Here is an 18,820-nt window from a genome sequence, read left to right on the forward strand (position 1 = left end):
TCAACACGATGCGAATTGGTTTCTGCGCCTCTGCTGGGAGTGTTGAGTGGCATGTTGTGGGGGCGCGTCGGAGCGCGCTAGTCTGCCCCACCAAGGCGCGGAGGTGCAGGGCCGCCGCTCGGGTGTTGCCACGCCTTTGAGAAATTCGCCTGCCCACTTTGACCCCTTCCTCCGCCGCCCTTTCGCCTTACTCGTCCCTGGAATCTCACTACTGTCACTCAATCTCCTCTGCCCCGATCTGCACCCCGGCACACCGGTCCCGGATCTCCCAGGCACCTGGTACCACTCATTCTCAACCCCCTTCCCTCGGCAGACCATCCGCAGAGAGAGTAAGAGGGACTCATACACGACCTTTTCACTTCGGCCTACCACGGCTCGCCTCTCCCCCCTGGGCACGCTCGCGCCTCTCCTATCTCTTAGCGTGCGCAAGGCCAGTCTTGGACCATGGCAGCCTATCCCTCTTCCGCCACTGCAAGCTCATCAATGACTCACCGCACACCCTTTGAGGAGATTGTGTGGGAGCCTTGCTGCCGGGGTCAGACTGTCAAGTCTTATCTAGAGACGGTAGTCTGGCCTTCGCTTCCCACTTATGGCAAGGTTAATGCCCGATGGTCTAACCTCGGCAACCCATCCTTGAATGCGGACCATTGGCCACAAGCTGAAGCACTCCATACACTACCGCGCTCTTACGCGGAGGTCTCCATGTTCTACGAGCTCGTCGTCCAGTACTTCACTGGCAGGGTCAAGGCTTTTCTCGAAGGCGATGTACTACCCCCACTCAGTATCTCCGACATGTTCCCCTTCTTTATCTTGGAGGTCGTGATGAGCACTGATCTCGACGTAGAGGAAAAGCGACAAAGGAATCCAGACATGAACAAGAGACAGCTGCAACAGGCATGGACTGCCTCGATCAATGAGCATCTTTTGCTGAGAGCAGAGTTCATCCAGTCATTCATCAACAGCTGTATCAAACCGATGGGACCTCATAATTGTCTCCTAAAAATCGCATTCGGAGAGCTCTTTTCTGCCGAGCACTTCTCCACACCCCTCATGGTTGACTACTTTCGGAAGTGTCAGCCCCTCTACCCAAGATTCGGCGCCTTTACGAGGGATGCTGCGAATACAGAGGGGCCAACGGCTTGGCGGACAGTGTCGATGCCTGAGCCTCGGTACTCTGCTCTGGATCCAACCTCGTATATGGCTGCGTGGGCAAGTGCGGAGAACAACATCGATCTGAACCATTGGCACCACCATGGTCTGGTGGACAACAAAGTGTATGCGAACAATTTTGCAATCACAGAGCTTGGGGAAGATGGCTCTGAAGTCGATCAGAAGACCCGCAGTAAAGAGATGCAGGCGGTGACCATTCACGAGGTTCTCAATACCCCGGCTTCGAGGGTCGACCTTTTCAAGATGCTTTGTGCCACGACTCTCTCTGCTAGCAGCAGCAGCAGCAGCAGTGCCAATCAGGGACGATTCATTGAGCTGCCAGAAGAACATGCGCAGGCAAATCCTCATGCCCAGGAGCGGTCCAGTCAACAAGATGTGCACGGCAGCACCTCGCAGCACGGCCAGCAATATCATGAGCAAAAGCAGCTTGAAGATCAAGCCTACCAAGAAAGGAATCAGCATACGAGCCAAAATCAACGTGGAAATGGGCACCAGCAGACTCACACCCAAGAGCCTCAATCTTCGGGTCAACACTACAACCAGGGTCAGCAGCATCACTCCAACGACCCCTCATACCCAGCATTCATGGAGCCGGCCGTCCCACAATGGCCATCCGCAATGCCGAATGTAGCTTTCTCGCCAGCTCATGGCAGCAATCACTTCTCCTCACGAGGCTCTACCCCTCCGCTCGGCTCCTTCCACTCAACTCAGTCTTATCCCCAGGCATCGGCATCGGGCAGCTATGATCACCGTTCCTCCTTTGTGGGCGGCTCCGGTGTTTCCAACGGCCTGCATCACTCCTATCCTACCTCATCTGGCGGACTCAGCATAGGAGCCCCCACTCCGCCTCCTCACGCTCAGTACGGTGCAGCTAGCAGCAGCAGCATTTCGGCACCTTCTGCTACCACGTACACTTCCAACCTACGCTCCTCACTGCACAGCGAGATTTCTGGCAGCGAGAGCCCTTTTGCTCCCTCCGTTGGACACTCGTACCACGTTGCTTCTTACGCGCAGGGGCCGGGGCAAGGAACAGGTAGCCCGGCTGCTGGCACTGGCTCTGGATCGGGCATGGGCGGCGATGGATACTATGGAGGCTCCTATGCGAGCCAGTCGCGCTACACCCTCCCACCTTCGAGCCTCTCGCCTCATCACCAGTCGAATTCTCTACCTCACTGGAGTGAGAGGAGTTCTTTCAGTGGGCACCAATCCAACAGCATGAATGGAAGCATGGCTGGGCAGCGCGTCAGTCCCTCTTCTAGCCTCAAGAGGAGCTACTTCGGTTCAGTCGATACCCCGCCCGAGTCCAAGCGCTCTCGCTTCATGCTGGAAGACGGCGGATTTGCGGGTCAAGAGAGTGGAGCGCAATACCCGCAGCCTTATCACCAGCAGTACCAACACCACCATCACCAGCAACCCCAGCATCTTCGCGAAGCCTATCCGGGCGGCCTGCGAGCAACAGAAGCTGGGTACTCTGCCCGCAGCCCAGTCAATGGCATCAAGGGGGAAATGTACTCTCCGAGCGTAGGAGCGGGCGCTTCTGGTAAAGGCAGCGAGAGCAGTCGTGGCCCTTCACCCTCGCCTTCGCTTAGCAACGGAAATGGCAATGGTCACGCGCACACCAATGGCAATCCCACCAAGGCAGGCACGCCAAGTGGATCAACAGGAGCAGGCACACCAACCGGAGGAGGGGGAGCAGCAGCTCGTCCTACAGCTGCAGGTGTGAAGGATCGAGCTCAACAAAATCGCGAAAAGATGAAGCGATATGCTGCTCGAGTAAAGAGACAGCGCGAGGCACTCAAGCTCGTCTTTGAAGAAGTACAGAGCGCGTGTGAGGTGAGGGGCTTTTCATTCTTTAGCAGCAGTAGCAGCAACAGTGGAAAGATGGATGGTGCTGCTACCATCAATGGGGCAAGCGCAGGTGTGGGTGCGAGTAAGAAGGGTCGAGGATCCGCTAACGGCCGTGGAGGTTCCGAGGGCTCTGAGGGTCTCCCTCCACCACCACCACCACCACCACCCCACTTTGCAACGGCGGCAGAAAAGCTAAACTATCAAAAGCGAGCAAGTAAAGCTCGCAAACGCTCCTCCGAACAGGACCATCTGGACCGCATTGTCGAGGTCGCTAAAGAGGCTTGCTGTCGTCATGGCAATGGCGATGGCGATGGCGATGGCGATGGCGGTGCAAATGCAAGTGCAGACGCTGGAACTGGAACTAGAAGTGCAACTGGAGAAGGAATGCAAGTAGCCATCCAGGCCCTCTGCGAGGTCTTACAACGTCGTACAGACCTATGGGAGGACCTAATTGAAGCGGAGCGTAGGTTGAGCTCCAATACCAATTCAAACTCCAACTCCAACTTCAACTCTAACTCTAGCTCTACAAGTAGCATGGGAATGGGAATAGGAATGGGAATGGGTAACGGCAAGGAGGAAATTGGAGCAGAGCGTTATTCCCCATCTGTGCCTGCTGGAGCGGGAGGAGGAGGAGCAGCGGTGGGTGGTGGTGGAAGTAGGTGGATTGAAACCCTTGTGGCGCAGTGGAGAGGATGAAGCGACTCGACTCGACTCGACTTGACTCGACTCGACTCGGGAGGGAGGGAGGGATGGAGAGATGGAGGGATGGAGGGGAGGATGGAGATGGAGATGGGGAAAAACGAGGAGGGCAGCGCCATTTCACTCATCTTGAAGCAGAACCTGTTGTATTCAATTGTACAAGTAACTTCGCATTTCGCATTTCGCATTTCGCATTTCCCATTTCGCATTTCGCACTCGCACTCGCATTTCCCATTTCGCATTCATATTCCGTATCCACACCTACTTCCACTTCCACATCCACTTCCACATTCATTTCCATACCCTCGTTCGTACCCTTTCTGAGAGAGAGAGAGAGACTGATGCAAAGAGCTGAGATTGAAATTGAATGAAGTGAGATTGGATGAATGAAGTAAAGGAACTGAAGAGAGTACAGCTCTTATTTGGAGGATACGAGAGTGGAGTGGGAAAAGGGGTAGTGGGGACGAGACGAGAGGAGAGGGGAAGAGAGGAGGGAAATGGAGGGGGGAGGCGGGAAGAGAAGAGAAGAGAGGACTCGGCAAAAGAGCGAGAGCCTTGGTCTTGCAGCTCCCCCTCGACCCCTTCTTGTCCCACTCCTCTGCTGGTGGAGTACTGCCCCTTTATCCAAACCCTCACTCCTTCGTTTCCGCATCTCCGAGCCTCCGCTCCATTCCACGTCCGCCGCACGCTCCGCTCAGCTCGTCGGTCCACACTTGGTATAGGCGCTCGTATAGTAGACGATGCCCACTAGGGCCACTACCGCCGACAGGCCCGCCATTGCGTGTGGTTTCTATCGCGTGAGAGGGCGAGTGGGAGTGAGTGTGACGGGAGAGTTTCAAAGAAGCATCGATGTTTGCGGGTGCGAGTGCGTGGAGAATTATGTATGCGTTGCGTTACGTTACGATAGCGATGCGATGCGTTGCGTGAGAGTGACCGCACCGATGAATAGATGGATGTTTAGTGGAGATCGAAGAGAGGGGCACAACATCATCAATCGGTCTGTTGACATCGTCAAATCTTCTGTTATGCTCTCCGCCCTGCTCGCTCTCATGCATCTCAATGGAGGAGACTCACCTCTAATCTTAGACCACCGCCGGTGCTTGGGTCTGCCCCGCTGGATTTCCCACCGCCGCGAGTACCGTCCGTGGCAGTCCCTCCGATAGCTCCTCCCCCTGCGGCTGTTAGGGAGGACGCAGCCCCTCTACCCGCATCTTGAACGCTCCTACTCGCGTTCTCGCCGATATCTTGCAGGGTGTGTGGGAAATTGCTACTGCTCCTCCTCTTACCGCCGAGACCAGGCCTTGCTGGGGAGGCAGCTCCGCTACTACTTGCGATACCAGAGTGGCTATCGCCTTCCTCGCTCGAGTAAGATCCCTCGTCGTCGTCTAGAGGCTCGTTGTGCGAAGACTTGTACAGAAGCGCTCGCAAAGTAGGGTTGAGGTGGCGTTTTGCCGCTCTCCGCTTGGCGGATTTGGAGGCACGTCTTCTTGTCTGGCCGCTAGTTTGGCTGCCCGCAACGCTTGCAGCTGGACTGCTACTGCCACCTGTCTCCGATAGCGGAGTGGAACTTGTACCGGCAGCAATTTGCGCAGCAGCCTGCTCCTCTAGTCTGCCGTTGGCAGTATCCCACGCTTCAATGACGGCCCTCAGCCTGTCACGTTCTTCTTCCCAGCTATGCTTTTCTTGCTTCCAGCCCGCTTCGATTTCGTCCTTCCACTGAGAGAAGCGTCCCTCGAGGACTTCTGTGATCTTGCCCTGGACGGATTGTGAGTGGTCTTGCACCTGCTTCTCGAGAGACTGCACCTTCTGTTCCAAGGCCTTGACCGTTTCTGTAGCCAAGACGTGCTGCGTTTGCAGTGTCCGGCCAAAGGACAGAGCCTCCTCTAGCTGAGATTCTAGAACGTCAAGTCGAGCAGCAAGAGCATTGTTCTGTGCTTTGAGTTGCTCGTCGGCGTGAGATGCCAGAGAAGAAGCTGATTTGGCAGCATTTGAGGCCCCTTGGGCTGCAGCAGCAGCAGAGGCAGCCGCCTCCCTAGCAGCCAGCTCTGGTGGCATGTCAGGAGGTGCGCGAGGGCCTACGTGGTTCTGCAAAATCTCAGGGTCGGTATCCGCTTCTTCAATCTCATCAGCTCCCCGTGGAGCGTCGCCCACATCAGCACCTGGCGTGACGGTATCCATGGAAGCCATACTGGCACCATCATCAAAGTCCTCAGCTGAGCCAAAGCTCCCTGTGTGGCTTGGTAGTCCATCTCGTTGGAAAAGATGTTCGCTCAGCGTATGACTACCGTTCCCGGATAGACTCTTCTTTGAATTTGCCATCTCGTCGAGCTCCCTCTTTGCCTCCTCCATCTGACTCTTGATGGATCCAACTTCGGCCTTGATGAGTTCATGCTCCGCAAGCATCGACTCGAGAGCCCGGATCTTGTCGACTTGTGTTGAGATGGACGATTGTGTCTCGGCAAGTTGCGCTTGCAAGGCAGCAACGGCAGCGGACGACGTGGCGTTACTCTCGGCAGCACCTTCTTCCGACGTTGTAGCTCCTGTGGGTACCAGGTGCGGGTATGGAGCTTCTTGCATGGGCGGAAGGCCGCCTCCAAGGGAGTCTTGTAGCTCACCAAGTGTCGAGTTCAGCGAGCCAATCTCCGAGCCCGTCTCCCGGCTCTTCTGCAATTCCATCTGCAGTCGACCAAGGATGTGATCGAAGCTCATCGAGCCCTTTCCTCTTCTTAGCCCGCCTTCAGCACCAGGTCCGACTGATGCGCCGCCCATGGCTGAGCTATGAGTGGTAGATGTGGCGTTGCCAGCACCGTTACCGGCGCCTGCCCTGTACATGTTTGCGAAGTCGTTACGCATGTTGACCGCATCGTCAGCAGTCAGAACGAGGTAGACTCGGCAGGCCACCTTATGGTGGATGATGGTCTTGTTGTCGTCTCCTACGATGTCGATACCGAATTCGACCAGGTCTTCGCTGTGTAATTCGAATACTTCTGATTCTTGCGCTTCCGGTGACAATCGCTCGCCATTGATGAAGGTACCATTTGAAGACTTTACATCCTTGATGAAGACTTTGCCGTCTTGACACCATACCTCTGCGTGCATTCTACTCAGAACCTTGCTGTCAAAGAATCCATTGGAAGGATGAGGCGCCGTCTTTTGATTTGTCTGCCTTCCCACCTTGACCTTGTTGTGGGGCCCGGGGGGAGCAAGTGAAATCTGCTTTGGCGCAAAGGTATCGTTCATAGGATGCAGATGGAGGGCCGGATACACTGGGCCGCCTGCATCGGCGCTGTTGCCAGGAATGGCGCCTCCTTGCTGATACTGGCCATTGGGGGCTCCATTTCCATTGTACCCCTGGCCGCCTCCCGCTCCAGAGGCTGCTGGAGTCATAGGAGCACCACCGAAGCCTTGCTGGCGCTGCACAGTGGTGTTGCTCGTGTTGTTGCCGTACCAAGGCATGGCGGAATCTGGCTCACCAAGTGAGTGCTCGGTCGCAAGATAATCGGTCTGATCGCTGTGTTCTTGCTCGTAGATGGTGGGGCTCAGTAGCACGCGTGTTGTCTTCAAAGAGTCACAGGCAGCAACGCGGGAGACGAGAGGACTCGACACTCGTACCCTATGTAGAGCTGAGGTAGATAGTGTAGGAGGGCAATCAACGTCTGCGGTGCTGAACGACGTTGCCAGTCTATGTGCAGAGGAGTCTCGCTTCGCCGAGCCCCTTTTGGGAAAGGAGGATGCTTGCGCTTCAAACGACTTGCTTGAAGAGTGTTGCGATAGCCGACTTGTCCTAAGCAGAGGAAGACTTGATTTCCGCCTCTGTCCGGGAGGAGAGCCCGACTCTAGACGTACAAGTGGGATGGACGAGGATGAGAGCTCGTCTACGATCAAGGCAGATCGAAGGGGAGCGTCGGGTCCTAGGCGAGAGGGAAGAGGCGCCCAGTGTGCAGAAGCAGAGGAGAGACCAGGGGCGTGAATAGATAGGTGAGCAGTCGAGTTCGTTCCTCTTCGGTCCGGTAGACGCAGAAGAAGTGCCGAGGCAGATGAGGCTTCGCGACTGGCGCTACGGAGATCGTCAACGCTAGCTCGAGAGAGGCGAGACTTGCGAGTGCGTGGAGGTGACGAGATTGACTCTGTAGAGTCAATGTAACAGGCAGTGTCTTGCCTTCCCTCGTCGAATTCGAAGCGTCGCAAGTGGAATTGCTCTGCTTCTTGGTTCTGCGCACTGTCTAGCTTGGCAAGTGTAGGCGAGTCTTGTTCGTCAAATGCACAGGGAGATGGAGGCTCGTGGTCGAGATAGTCTTGGAGTAGTTCTCGCTCTTCCTCTTCCTGCTGGTTGATGGAAGCTTCGAAGTGTTGGTACTCCTGTCCTTCTGGATCAAAGCTGAAGTCTACAAAGTCAGAAGCTGGATCTGAAGGAAGAGATGGAGACAAAGACGATGAAGGAAGGTCTGTCGATGCTGGGGTGGTCGTAATGGTTTCAGTTGCTGGAAAGAGCTCCGGTGTGTCGTCGAGGAAGAGTTCGCTAGCTGAAGGTGGAGATGAGAAGGTATCACAATGGTATGGTTGAGTCGCCGTGGTGGTTTGGTGTGGCAGGAGCTACGAGGGTGGTGAAGCCACAACAGGCTTGCTCGTGGGGAAGGGACGAGAGCCTGAAGAGGGAGGTGGTTGTCGGGGGAGGCCCCAAGCGACGAGGGCAAGTGTCGGGAGAGGCTAGCAGCGCTGCTGCTGCTGCTGCTGTCGCTACAGGTCTCGTGCCGTCTTGTCTGCGGCGTGGAGGAGAGGTCCTTAGGTGGACTGGGTGTTGGGTGATGTCTCTTGGGAAAGAGAGAGGCAGGGGATGAAGCAAGACGTGGTGAGCGGGGGCCAGGCAGTGGTGGGAGCGTGGGCCTTGTGCGTGTGAGCCTCGCCTGCCCGCACGCAGGCCTGCGTGACTGCACACACGGAGCGCCTGCTCCAGCCGATGCCTCCAGCCGACCTTGCTGGCTGGCAATACGGGCATGGCGAAAACTCTTTGGGCATGATGCTCGCAATCTCACTCTGTACATGCGATAGAGAAGCGAAGCTACTTTCAGACATCACCACTGGGCTAAGTGTGGGCTCGAAGACGATGGCCCCCGTTGCTCCTAGCCCTGCCTGTGGTAGTACGTCACTGCCGGAAGCACTTCGGGGCTACTCCTTCCCTCACCCCTGAACATCAGACGGCGATTCCACTTGCAAGGGTTTCCATGACCACTCTCAAACGCAGACCGAACGTGTGTGAGAAATGTTGTGCTTTGACTAGAAGCGAACAAATGAGTATGTGTGTGTGTGCGAGAGAAGAAGAGAGGCAGACTCGCCACCTCTCCGATTGATCATGTTACAAAAAAAGAGATGACAGGAACCGACGAGAAGTAGACAAGCAAACAGCTGAGGTGGAGATGACCATAGATGCGAAAGAGGCACCATTGTAAAACGCTGTGATGCAGCGACGAGGTGCAAGAGGCGGCGGCCGTAGGAGGCGTACGGGGTATGTCTCGACAGACCTCCCTCTCTCCCGACTGATGGGTGATGCCAACCAAAGCCAATCTACTTCTTCTTGGCCGGGTCTCCAGCCTTCTTCTTGGCAACACCAGTGACCTTCTTTGCACGGTTCTTCCTCTCCTTGCGCAGCTTTCGGCTGGGCTTCTCGACCTTCTTGGCGAGACCGACCTGGTAGTGGAAAGGAGGGAGGGGAAATGAGTGTGAGTACATCTGACGTCTTTCGCAGATGAGTACTGGCCGTTGACGATCTCAAGGGATCCCTTGCGATACCTTGCAGCAGCCCATGGTGCAGCCGCAGATGTGCTGTCCCATCTCACGAGACCGCCACTTCTTGTGCCCCTGCCCACTGCCTCTCTAACCTGCACATTCTGTCTCATCCAATGCCATCCGTGCTGCCTTGCTCTTCTCTCGGATGTGTTCCAATACGCTGCCTGCCGCTGACACTCACCCTGACGAGCCTGTGCCTGGGCTCAAAGTTCATTGCCTCGCGAGTGTCGTAGATGAATCCGAATCCAGTCGATCGACCACCACCGAACTTGGTCTTCATACCAAATACGACGACCTGCTCCTTGTTTGCCTTGTAGAGGCTGGCGAGCTTCTCGGAGAGCTCAGCCCTTGAGACGTTTGGCCTCGATGGGTGAATGACATCGAGGACAAACTGCCTTCGCTGCAGAAGGCGGTTGGTGATGAACTTGCGGGTGCGCAGGGTGACGGGGGCGGAGGCGTCCTGTGAGGCCATGACATGCATCGTGGGAGTAGCGTAGATGATGATGATGATGAGGAGGAGGAGGAGGATGAGGCAGTGAGGGAAGGTGGTGCGAGGAGCGGTACGAGGCGAGGGAGAGGAAGATGGAGATTCGTCTTTGGTCAGCACTTGTCCCTCGTTTGTCGAGCAGAAGCGAAGGTGTCTCTGGAGAAGAGTGCCTGAGGCTATACTGCGAGCATATGCGACAGTCACTGCGACGATGTGCCACGACTACTCACCATGATGTGAAGTGACTTGATGTGTAGGGAGAATAGGAAGGGTGGGTGTAAGCTCTCGATGGATTTTGGCTTAGTCGAGGCGGCGGGCTGCGTCTGTCCTCGTCTGCCTGGCAGAGATTTCCTCCAGGCGCGGGGCGGGGGGCAAGGCAGGCACGCGGGCGGGCGGACGGGCAAAGGCAGGGCGAGGGCAGACGCAGGCGGGACTGGGCGCGGCACAAGCGGGCGCCCTTGGCTGGCCCAAGTCCTCCGCAGAGGCAGACGTCGCGCGCGCAACGACGGCCTCAGCTGCGAGCGGAGAGGAGCAGCCACGCCGCCGCCGCCGCCCAGTGTGCGTGGGCGAGGAATCTGTGCCCAGCAGGCGCAGGACACTCACGTCTTCCTTCGTCGGTCGTCCTCCTCACTGTTCTCACCACATCCTCCCCTCCTCAAGAACATCATCAACAATGGCCGCTCGGTGCGTACATGCTGGTAGGAGTGCTTAGTGTACAGAAGCTGATACTGACGTTCATTCTCCCCTTGTCCCTTCCTCAAACGCTCTACTCTTCGTCCCTTCCCTCGACCTCTTCCTTGCTGCCTCATCTTCCTCTTCTGCGATACTCGTCCTGCCTACATCTCTGCGGTACTCTCGCACCATACCCTCTACCACCACCACCTCCTCCTCATCTTCATCCTCATCTTCCTGCGCTGCTCGCCTCGTCATGAACTCTACCCGCCATAGACCTACCGTTAACGTTCGAGGTGCCAACGGAGCCACTGGCTCTGTCGCCCTCCCCGCCGTATTCTCGGCACCTGTGCGAACTGACATTGTTCAGGAGCTGTACAGTGAGTATCGATGGGATTCACAAAGCTATGGCATGGGCCGACAGAGCAATCGCGGCCAGCAGCAGGGAGGGATACACGGAAGCAAAGGCTAGCATGGAAGGGGGTTTGAATGGTCGTAGCGATACGGCTCGTATGAAGTGCCGACGAGGGTAACAAGCGGTATGGCGGACAGCTGTAACCGCCAAAGGACAGGGCAACAACATTCGGACAGGCGACATGCTGCTCGAGCAGTCCTGGATGTGCAATGCCAAATCTTTGTCGGGACATTTATACTCATCTCGATCCCCTCTCACCCCTCACCCCGTCACAGAGAACATGGCCAAGAACAAGCGCCAGCCTTACGCCGTCGCTACCAACGCCGGTCACCAGACCTCTGCCGAGTCTTGGGGAACTGGTCGTGCCGTCGCTCGTATTCCCCGAGTTGGTGGTGGTGGTACACACCGATCCGGTCAGGCCGCCTTCGGTAACATGGCCCGAGGTGGTCACATGTTCGCCCCCACCAAGCTCTGGCGCCGTTGGTTCGTCAAGAGCAACCAGAAGCAGAAGCGATACGCCACTGCCTCTGCTCTTGCCGCCACTGCCATCCCCTCGCTGCTGCTCGCCCGTGGACACCGTGTCGAGAAGGTCGAGGAGGTGCCCCTCGTCATCGAGGACTCTGCCGAGAGCCTGACCAAGACCAAGGAGGCTGTCGCTCTCCTGCAGTCCGTCAACGCCTACGACGATGTTCTCAAGGTCTCCAACTCGCGTAAGCTGCGAGCTGGTCAGGGTAAGCTGCGCAACCGACGACACGTCCAGCGCCGTGGACCCCTGGTCGTCTACAACGAGGACAATGGTATCGTCAAGGCTTTCCGCAACCTGCCCGGTGTTGAGGTTGCCTCGGTCGACCGCCTCAACCTCCTCCAGCTCGCCCCCGGTGGACACCTGGGCCGATTCGTCATCTTCACTGCCTCTGCCTTCAAGAAGCTGGACACCATCTTCGGTACCCTCGAGCAGCCTTCGCTGGTCAAGAAGGGCTTCAGGATTCCCAGCAGCAAGATCAGCAACACCGACGTCACCCGAATCATCAACTCGGACGAGATCCAGTCCGTTGTGCGCCCCGCTGGCCCCTCGGTCACCAAGCGTCCCCACACCCAGAAGAAGAACCCCCTGCGCAACCGCGCTGCTCTGTTCCGCATCAACCCTTACGCTTCGGCTATGATCCGTGGTGCTGCCAGGGAGCAGGAGCGCAACCTGAAGCGAAAGGCCGAGGGCAAGTCGAAGAGCAAGCCAAAGGACAAGAAGATCTTGGCCGGCGAGAGCTTCCTCTCTTCCCTCCACGCTTAGAGAGGGTGCTGAGTTGCTAGTAGAGGGAAGGAGCACGCGAGGCGCTTGACAGATTCTGCTATCATGTCTGTCTGTCCGTCGCCTCTTTTGTGTCTAGACTTCCGTGGATGGGTCGGATGGAGGTGAGGTTGATGAGTTCAGAAAGTGGCGTGAAGAAGCTTCGCATTTGGTCGTTTCCCCTTCACTGCCTCTTCTCTTCGACATCGACTACCAAAAGCGCCCCAATGTACTTTCTTGTTTCCCAATCATTCATCATCGCCATCGCCATCGCCATCGCCATCATCGACATTGACCGCACCGCCCCGCCCTTGCCTCTTCCTGTCTCGTTCGTCGTGCCGAATCATCACCATCATGATCAGTCTGCAAACGAAGTTGCTCAAAGAATCAGCGCAGCATGGCTGACGATGAGCACAGTGTAGTGTGCTTCTCTTCTCCCAAGGTGGTGAAGAGTGAAGAGCGTCTATTGATGATGATGAAAGAAGATGATTTCTATAGCAAAACAGAGGACCGGACTTGTCCATCCTCTTCATCCTCGTTCCTCAATCCTTATTCCTCTGTCTTCTTTCCCTCTCCTCCTCTCCTTTTCCCCCTCGTCCCTCCTCCTTCATCTTCTTCTCTCTCAACCCTTAACAGCCCTAACAAATCCTTGAATCCTCTCTGTACTCTTCCTCCCTTCAATTTCCACACCAGAAGAAGTGTCTACGGCCAAAATCTGAACCCCAGCAGCCAAAGCGGCTCGTACCGCCTGGGCTACATTCTCTGGTGTTAGTCCACCGGCGAGGATTACTGGAATGGGGTGGGCAGGAGGGAGAGACGAGGGGGTAGCATCGGTGCTGCTAGTGGAGGAGCGCAGGGCGGTGAGAGCCGGTTCGGACTGGGCGAGACTGGGGAGGAGAGAATGGTCGAAACTCTGCCCTGTGCCTCCATCCCCAGCTCCAGCGCCGTTTGCACTCTGCACGCCAGCGGTGTCAAGAGCAACGAGGTGGTGCTGCCCCCTCCTTCCTAGCTCTCGAAGCGCTCCAACGCCAAAGCGTGCTTGAGCGTCTACGTGGAAGACTTTGGTCACCCAAACTCCCGGTAGAAGCTTAGCCCAGGCTACCTCCTCTGTTCGGCCGTGCAGCTGCACACCGTCGAGTTTGAGCGTCGAGGCGACCTGGACAATCTCTTCGACGGACTGGTCGCGGAAGACGCCGACGATGAGGGGCTTGTGCTTGCTAACGGCAGAGCGGAGCGTGCGGGCAGTATAGTCGAACCAGTCTTCTGTAGAGGCACCTTCGCCGATCACTGCAGAGCTGCTCTTGTCGGCAGCAGCAGCAACGACTTCAGCTTCCGCAGCCAAGGCGGCGTTTCTCAGCCCATCTCCACCGCGCAAGGAGCGGACGACGGAGATGATCTCGGCTGCATTGGCGAGGGATACAGTGCGCTTCGTGTTCGGTGCAAAGATGAGACCAAGCATGTCTGCTCCCGCTAGAGTCGCAGTGACGGCGGCGTCCACAGTCGACAAGCCGCAGACTTTGACCAGAGGCTGCTGGTCTGTCGCTTGCGAAGGGACAGGGAGTCCCACGAGGTCGTTGACAAATGCCTTTTTGTCTTGACTCCTCATCAGCGCTTCGCCCACCAGGACTGCGCCGACGCCTTCCTGCTGGTAGCCAAGTACATCAGCGCGCTTGGAGATGCCGGACAAGGCGCAGAGCGTCACCCCACCGGCCCGTGCGGCGTCTGCCAGTCGCGAAGTGGTGGACATGTCGACGTTAAAGTCGTGCAAATTGCGATTGTTGACACCGACGACCTTGGCGCCGATGGCGAGGGCCCTCTTCATCTCCTCTGCATTGTTGACCTCGACTAGTGGCTCCATGCCTAGGGCGACAGAGTAAGAATAGAGCTCCTGCAGATGAGCGTCTTCAAGCATTGCCACAATGAGGAGAACAGTATCGGCTCCGTATAGCCTGGCCTCATCGATTTGATAGGGGTCAATGATGAAGTCCTTTCGAAGAATGGCAGGGCGGTTCGGCAGTCCGTCCACGGCTTGCCTAGCGAGAGCCAGGTCTCCCAGCGACCCCTTGAACCATTTTGGCTCTGTCAGAACCGAGATGACGTCTGCGCCTGCTCGAGCATAGGCTAGAGCTTGAGCACCAGCATGAGCCCCGAGTGCAATGTCGCCCTTTGATGGCGACGCTCGCTTCATCTCAGCCATGACGCCTACGACGCCCAGATGGCGACGGGCTGCTAGTCGCTTTGGGAAGTTGATCAGCGGTGGGGACAGGTGCATTGCAATGGAGAGCTGCAGATCCGTTGGAGACAGGCCAGGCAGGGCCTTGGAGGTGGCAATATCTCGCAGCCTCTGAGCATGAATGCGCTGCAGGATCGTGCCGACAGAGGAGGGCGTGATAGTAGCTGGTGCGCCGCCAGTGGATGTCGACTCAGGGGCACCACCCATTGCCATCACAGGAGCTGCCGTCTTTTCTGCATTCCTAGTGGCTTGTGCATCGATGCCGGCCTGTGGGTTGTCTGCCCAGGTAGGTCCAGTCCAGCCAAGGAAATTCTGCAGCATCTCCCTTCCTCCTACGCTGAGGATGGATTCAGGGTGGTACTGCACGGCCTCCATTGCGAGCCTGGTGTGTCGGATGCCCATGACCACACCTGATGCAGTCTTGCTGGTGACGACGAGCTCGGCGGGAAGTGAGCTGATGTTGGCAGCGAGAGAATGGTATCGAGTTCCGATGACTTCGCCCAGGCCAGCGTAGAGCCCTTTGCCATCGTGTTCGACCTTTGAGGTCTTGCCGTGGAGAATCTCGCCTGCAAAGTCTACGATTCCAGTGTAGGCTGCGTAGATGCACTGCAGTCCCATGCAGACGCCAAGGATGGGGATTCTGCCGGCAAAGTGCTGGATGGCTTGGATGGAGATGCCGCTGTCCTTCAAGGGGTGGCCAGGCCCTGGGGAGATGATGAGCCTGGCTGGCTGGATGGCTACCAGCTCATCGAGTGTGATTTCATCGTTGCGGTATACGTGGAGGTCTGCGCCCAGCTCGGACAGGAACTGTGGAAAGCGAGAGAGAGGTAGAAGCGGCTGTCAGTGGCCGTTGTATACTGTCATCAAACGTCTTGATTCTTTGCAGCTCACCTGTACGATGTTGTAGGTGAAGCTGTCGTAGTTGTCGATGAAGACAGTCTTGCCATGGCTAGGGCTGGGGGACGCGGTGAGGCCATTGGAGGACGAGGATGCCACTGCGCCTGCGCTTCTAGGAGGAATGTGCTCCGGCATGGCCAGGTGAGGATGATGGTGGTGATGCTAGGTGGTGAGGGTGAGTGTATGCTCAGGGTCCTCCATGGAGTCACACTAAGTCCGAGGTGGTGGGCCAAGTCAGTCTTGTGCAGTCAGTGTCCCTCGCCGCGCGGGCCGGCGGAAAGGGATTGGCGGAGGAGAGGCAGAGGGAAAAGGAAGACAGGCAGGATGTTCCTTCGCGCTCCAAGGCGCAACCAACCAAGGACTCCACCAAGACCATCACCAGCATCAGCATATCCTCAGCTCAGCGGCATTTCCTTCACCAATTACCGCAACCACCTCAGTCCTTTCTGATCGGCGATCCTCCTCGCACGCTTGCCAGTCGTCGTCGTCACTCAAAAGTCGCAACCAGGGTCACCTCGCCACTGCCACATCTTCCACTCCGACACCGCCACTCTTGACACCCCAGACCACGCCCCTGTTCGACGCTTAGATGTCAGCCTTTCAGAGCAATGCTCTACGGACAGGCAGATTCGTGCCAACGTCCAGAGGCATCATGTCACAGCGAATGCCCCACTTTGCGGCACTCGGGCTGCTCAACCCTTTTGAGCGGGCTACCCTAGTCCGCATGGCTAGCACCGCTGCATTCACTCAGCCAGCCGCAACAACGTCCTCTCCCGCCTCCCGTAGGCTCGTTGCAGCTCGTCGATCTGCATGGAATGGCACCGGCACCTCATACATCTCTCTGCAACAGCTTCGCATGCAGTCGACCGAGACGCAGCAGCACTCGAGCGGCTCAAGCGCACCACCCCCTCCTCCACCTTCATCGTCTTCCAACTCGAAGGGGTCATCCTCTTCCCCCGCTGCAAAGGCGAGCAAGTCAGGCCCCGTCTATCAAGCTGCAGGACCACCAAAGAGCGCCTCGCCGCCCACTTCCGACATCTCCAGGGTCAACCCCGTCTCGTCCTTGACCGCCGCTGAGCGAGGGTCAGCTGACCATCAAGCCGTCGTCGCAGCCTCTGAGCTTGCTGAGAAGCAGGCCATCGAGAAGGCAGAAAAGGACGAGGCGGAACGCGAGAGGAGGGAAATGGGCACAGTCAAGAGGGTGTGGTTGAAGGTCAAGGAGGAAGCACAGCATTACTGGCATGGTACCAAGCTCCTCGGCAAAGAGATGAAGATCAGCGGCAGGCTGTTGCGCAGGCTGCTCATGGGCTACAGCTTGACCAGGCGAGAGCAGCGTCAGCTCAAGAGGACTACAGCCGATCTCTTGCGTCTCATCCCTTTCGCTCCGTTCATCATCATTCCCTTTGGTGAACTGCTACTACCAGTGGCCATCAAGATCTTCCCAAACATGCTCCCTTCCACATTCGAATCCAAATTCGCCGTCGAAGAGAAGCGGCGTGGTCTGATCAAGGTCCGGCTGGAAATGGCAAAGTTCTTGCAGGGTACCATTCGCGAAGGAGGTATCCAGGCGACGGACAAGGTCAAGACCAGTGACGAGTTCAAGGAGTTCTTCCGCAAGGTCCGCGCTACCGGAGAGCAGCCCTCAAGCGAGGACATCATCAAAGTCGCCAAGCTCTTCGACGACGATCTTACCTTGGACAATCTGACTCGACCTCAGCTGGTGTCCATGTGTCGGTACATGCAGATCAATGCCTTTGGTACAGACAACTACCTCCGGTATCAAGTTCGTCACAAGCTGAACCGCATCAAGAGGGACGACATGATCATCAAGCATGAAGGTCTGAGTCATCTCAGTCTTCACGAGCTGCAAAGCGCTTGTCAAAGCCGAGGGATTCAGACGCTGAACCTCGCCGAAGACCAATTGAGGAGTGAACTCCGTCAATGGATCGAGTTGCATAGCCAGCAACGCATCTCCGGCACGCTGCTGATCCTCAGCAAAGCCTTCAACTATATGCCAAGTGGCGACGAGAACGCTTCGACGCAGCTAAAGAGCCTGGAGCTTACTCTCAGCTCGCTGCCTGACAACCTGATCAGCGAAGCCGAGCTGAATGTCAGCAAGGACTCTGCCACCAACAAGCAGCGTCTGGACGTCTTGCAGCAGCAGGAAGAGCTCATCGAAGACGAGGCCGAGCAGGAAGCTGCGGAAGAGGAGGCCAGGAAGGTCGACAAGAAGAGGCGAGACGCTGAGAAGGTCCGTATGGCAAAGGAAGAGGAAGAAGCCAAGGCTCTCTTGCCCAAGCGAGAGATTGAGCAGGAGGAGGAGAGCAGCGAGGGAGCGACCGAGGACGAGCTGAAGATGACCAATGAGCAATTGACCGAGCTGGGTGAGGCATTGAGCTTGCTCAGCGCCAAGTCCAGTGTTCTCAAGGAGAGGGAGGAACTGGCGCAGCTAATCAAGGAGGTCTCTGGCGTGCCTGAAGAGCAAATCGACTCGTCTTCCATCAGCGAACCTACGGCGGAGCAGGCGGCCTCTTCGGCTTCCAAGGACAAGAAGTCGCCCTCTGCCGCCGAAAAGGGCGAGGACGAGTCGAGCGCGGCCGCGTCGGAGGAAGCGGCAGCCGCCACTGGACAGAGTGCTGCCTCTCGCTCCTTGGCGAAGCGGGTGAAGTCTATGCTGCAGAAGATTGACGAGCAGCTGGAAGAGTATGAAAAGGAAGTGGGCTCGAAGATGCACATCATCGAGGCCAGTCCTACGGGCAAGATCAGTGTCGACGACCTCGGACAGGCGCTGAGGTTGATCAAGCACCGGCCTTCGGAGGATGTGCTGGAGCGACTGGTCGACTCCATGGACACGGACAAGGATGGTCTGATTCCTCTGCAAGAAGTCGTTGCCCTGGCTCAGGAAGAGTCGGGACTAGGTATCGTGAGGGAGGATTCGATCAAGGACATTACTGGCCAGGGCAGAAAATTGGGCAAGGAAGCGAGAGGCGAGCCTCCCTCCTCGAGCGGGACTAAGGACGAGTCAAGTGGCAGTAGTTCGGGAAGCAAGGAGAGCAAGCGTAGCGAAAAGGAAAAGGCACTGAGGAGGGAAGACATTGTCAAGGACAACTAAACGGGGTAGCCGGGACATTAGCACCACCACCACCACCACCACTATGTACATATACACCACTTTGGGAGAGAACAGCATCACTACATTTCAACGAGGGAGGCGCAAGTCACCTCTGCAAACTTGGTCTCGATTGACTCAATTCACTCCCTTTTAACTTGACGGTGGCCATGCGATGTGGGTGGTGTGCCGGCGAGCGTACGAGCGGGTGTGGCCTCAGG

At 57.0% G+C, this 18,820-nt stretch overlaps 5 protein-coding genes across 5 annotated transcripts; 3 read left to right on the forward strand and 2 right to left on the reverse strand.

The window, feature by feature from the left end:
• The first annotated feature begins 185 nt into the window (after nucleotides 1-185).
• BCV69DRAFT_279527 (hypothetical protein) lies at nucleotides 186-4,003 on the forward strand. Its single transcript, XM_025491285.1, is given in 10 exon segments — nucleotides 186-513; nucleotides 541-794; nucleotides 828-840; nucleotides 880-1,053; nucleotides 1,078-1,272; nucleotides 1,303-1,323; nucleotides 1,351-1,459; nucleotides 1,493-1,545; nucleotides 1,567-3,624; nucleotides 3,644-4,003. The coding sequence occupies 10 exon segments, from the start codon at nucleotides 445-447 to the stop codon at nucleotides 3,737-3,739; spliced, it is 3,042 nt and encodes a 1,013-aa protein (XP_025350757.1). The 5' UTR covers nucleotides 186-444; the 3' UTR covers nucleotides 3,740-4,003.
• A 392-nt stretch (nucleotides 4,004-4,395) lies between these two features.
• On the reverse strand, nucleotides 4,396-10,240 carry BCV69DRAFT_309482 (hypothetical protein). Its single transcript, XM_025494715.1, has 4 exons — nucleotides 9,683-10,240; nucleotides 9,284-9,402; nucleotides 4,792-8,236; nucleotides 4,396-4,507 (listed from the first exon to the last, which is right to left on the reverse strand). Exons 1-4 carry the CDS (start codon nucleotides 9,980-9,982, stop codon nucleotides 4,412-4,414), a joined length of 3,960 nt encoding a protein of 1,319 aa, XP_025350758.1. The 5' UTR covers nucleotides 9,983-10,240; the 3' UTR covers nucleotides 4,396-4,411.
• A 373-nt stretch (nucleotides 10,241-10,613) lies between these two features.
• BCV69DRAFT_279531 (hypothetical protein) lies at nucleotides 10,614-12,580 on the forward strand. The gene is made up of 3 exons (XM_025491286.1): nucleotides 10,614-10,672; nucleotides 10,937-11,040; nucleotides 11,351-12,580. Exons 1-3 carry the CDS (start codon nucleotides 10,662-10,664, stop codon nucleotides 12,361-12,363), a joined length of 1,128 nt encoding a protein of 375 aa, XP_025350759.1. The 5' UTR covers nucleotides 10,614-10,661; the 3' UTR covers nucleotides 12,364-12,580.
• A 201-nt stretch (nucleotides 12,581-12,781) lies between these two features.
• On the reverse strand, nucleotides 12,782-15,639 carry BCV69DRAFT_309484 (putative anthranilate synthase component II). The gene is made up of 2 exons (XM_025494716.1): nucleotides 15,485-15,639; nucleotides 12,782-15,400 (listed from the first exon to the last, which is right to left on the reverse strand). Exons 1-2 carry the CDS (start codon nucleotides 15,623-15,625, stop codon nucleotides 12,983-12,985), a joined length of 2,559 nt encoding a protein of 852 aa, XP_025350760.1. The 5' UTR covers nucleotides 15,626-15,639; the 3' UTR covers nucleotides 12,782-12,982.
• Nucleotides 15,640-15,839: 200 nt separating this feature from the next.
• Nucleotides 15,840-18,769, forward strand: BCV69DRAFT_279533 (LETM1-domain-containing protein). The gene has a single exon (XM_025491287.1). It carries the CDS (start codon nucleotides 16,143-16,145, stop codon nucleotides 18,600-18,602), a length of 2,460 nt encoding a protein of 819 aa, XP_025350761.1. The 5' UTR covers nucleotides 15,840-16,142; the 3' UTR covers nucleotides 18,603-18,769.
• Nucleotides 18,770-18,820: the final 51 nt, after the last annotated feature.

The sequence above is a fragment of the Pseudomicrostroma glucosiphilum genome, assembly GCF_003144135.1.
Source record: "Pseudomicrostroma glucosiphilum strain MCA 4718 unplaced genomic scaffold BCV69scaffold_1, whole genome shotgun sequence".
Classification (NCBI taxonomy): Eukaryota; Fungi; Basidiomycota; class Exobasidiomycetes; order Microstromatales; family Microstromataceae; genus Microstroma; species Microstroma glucosiphilum.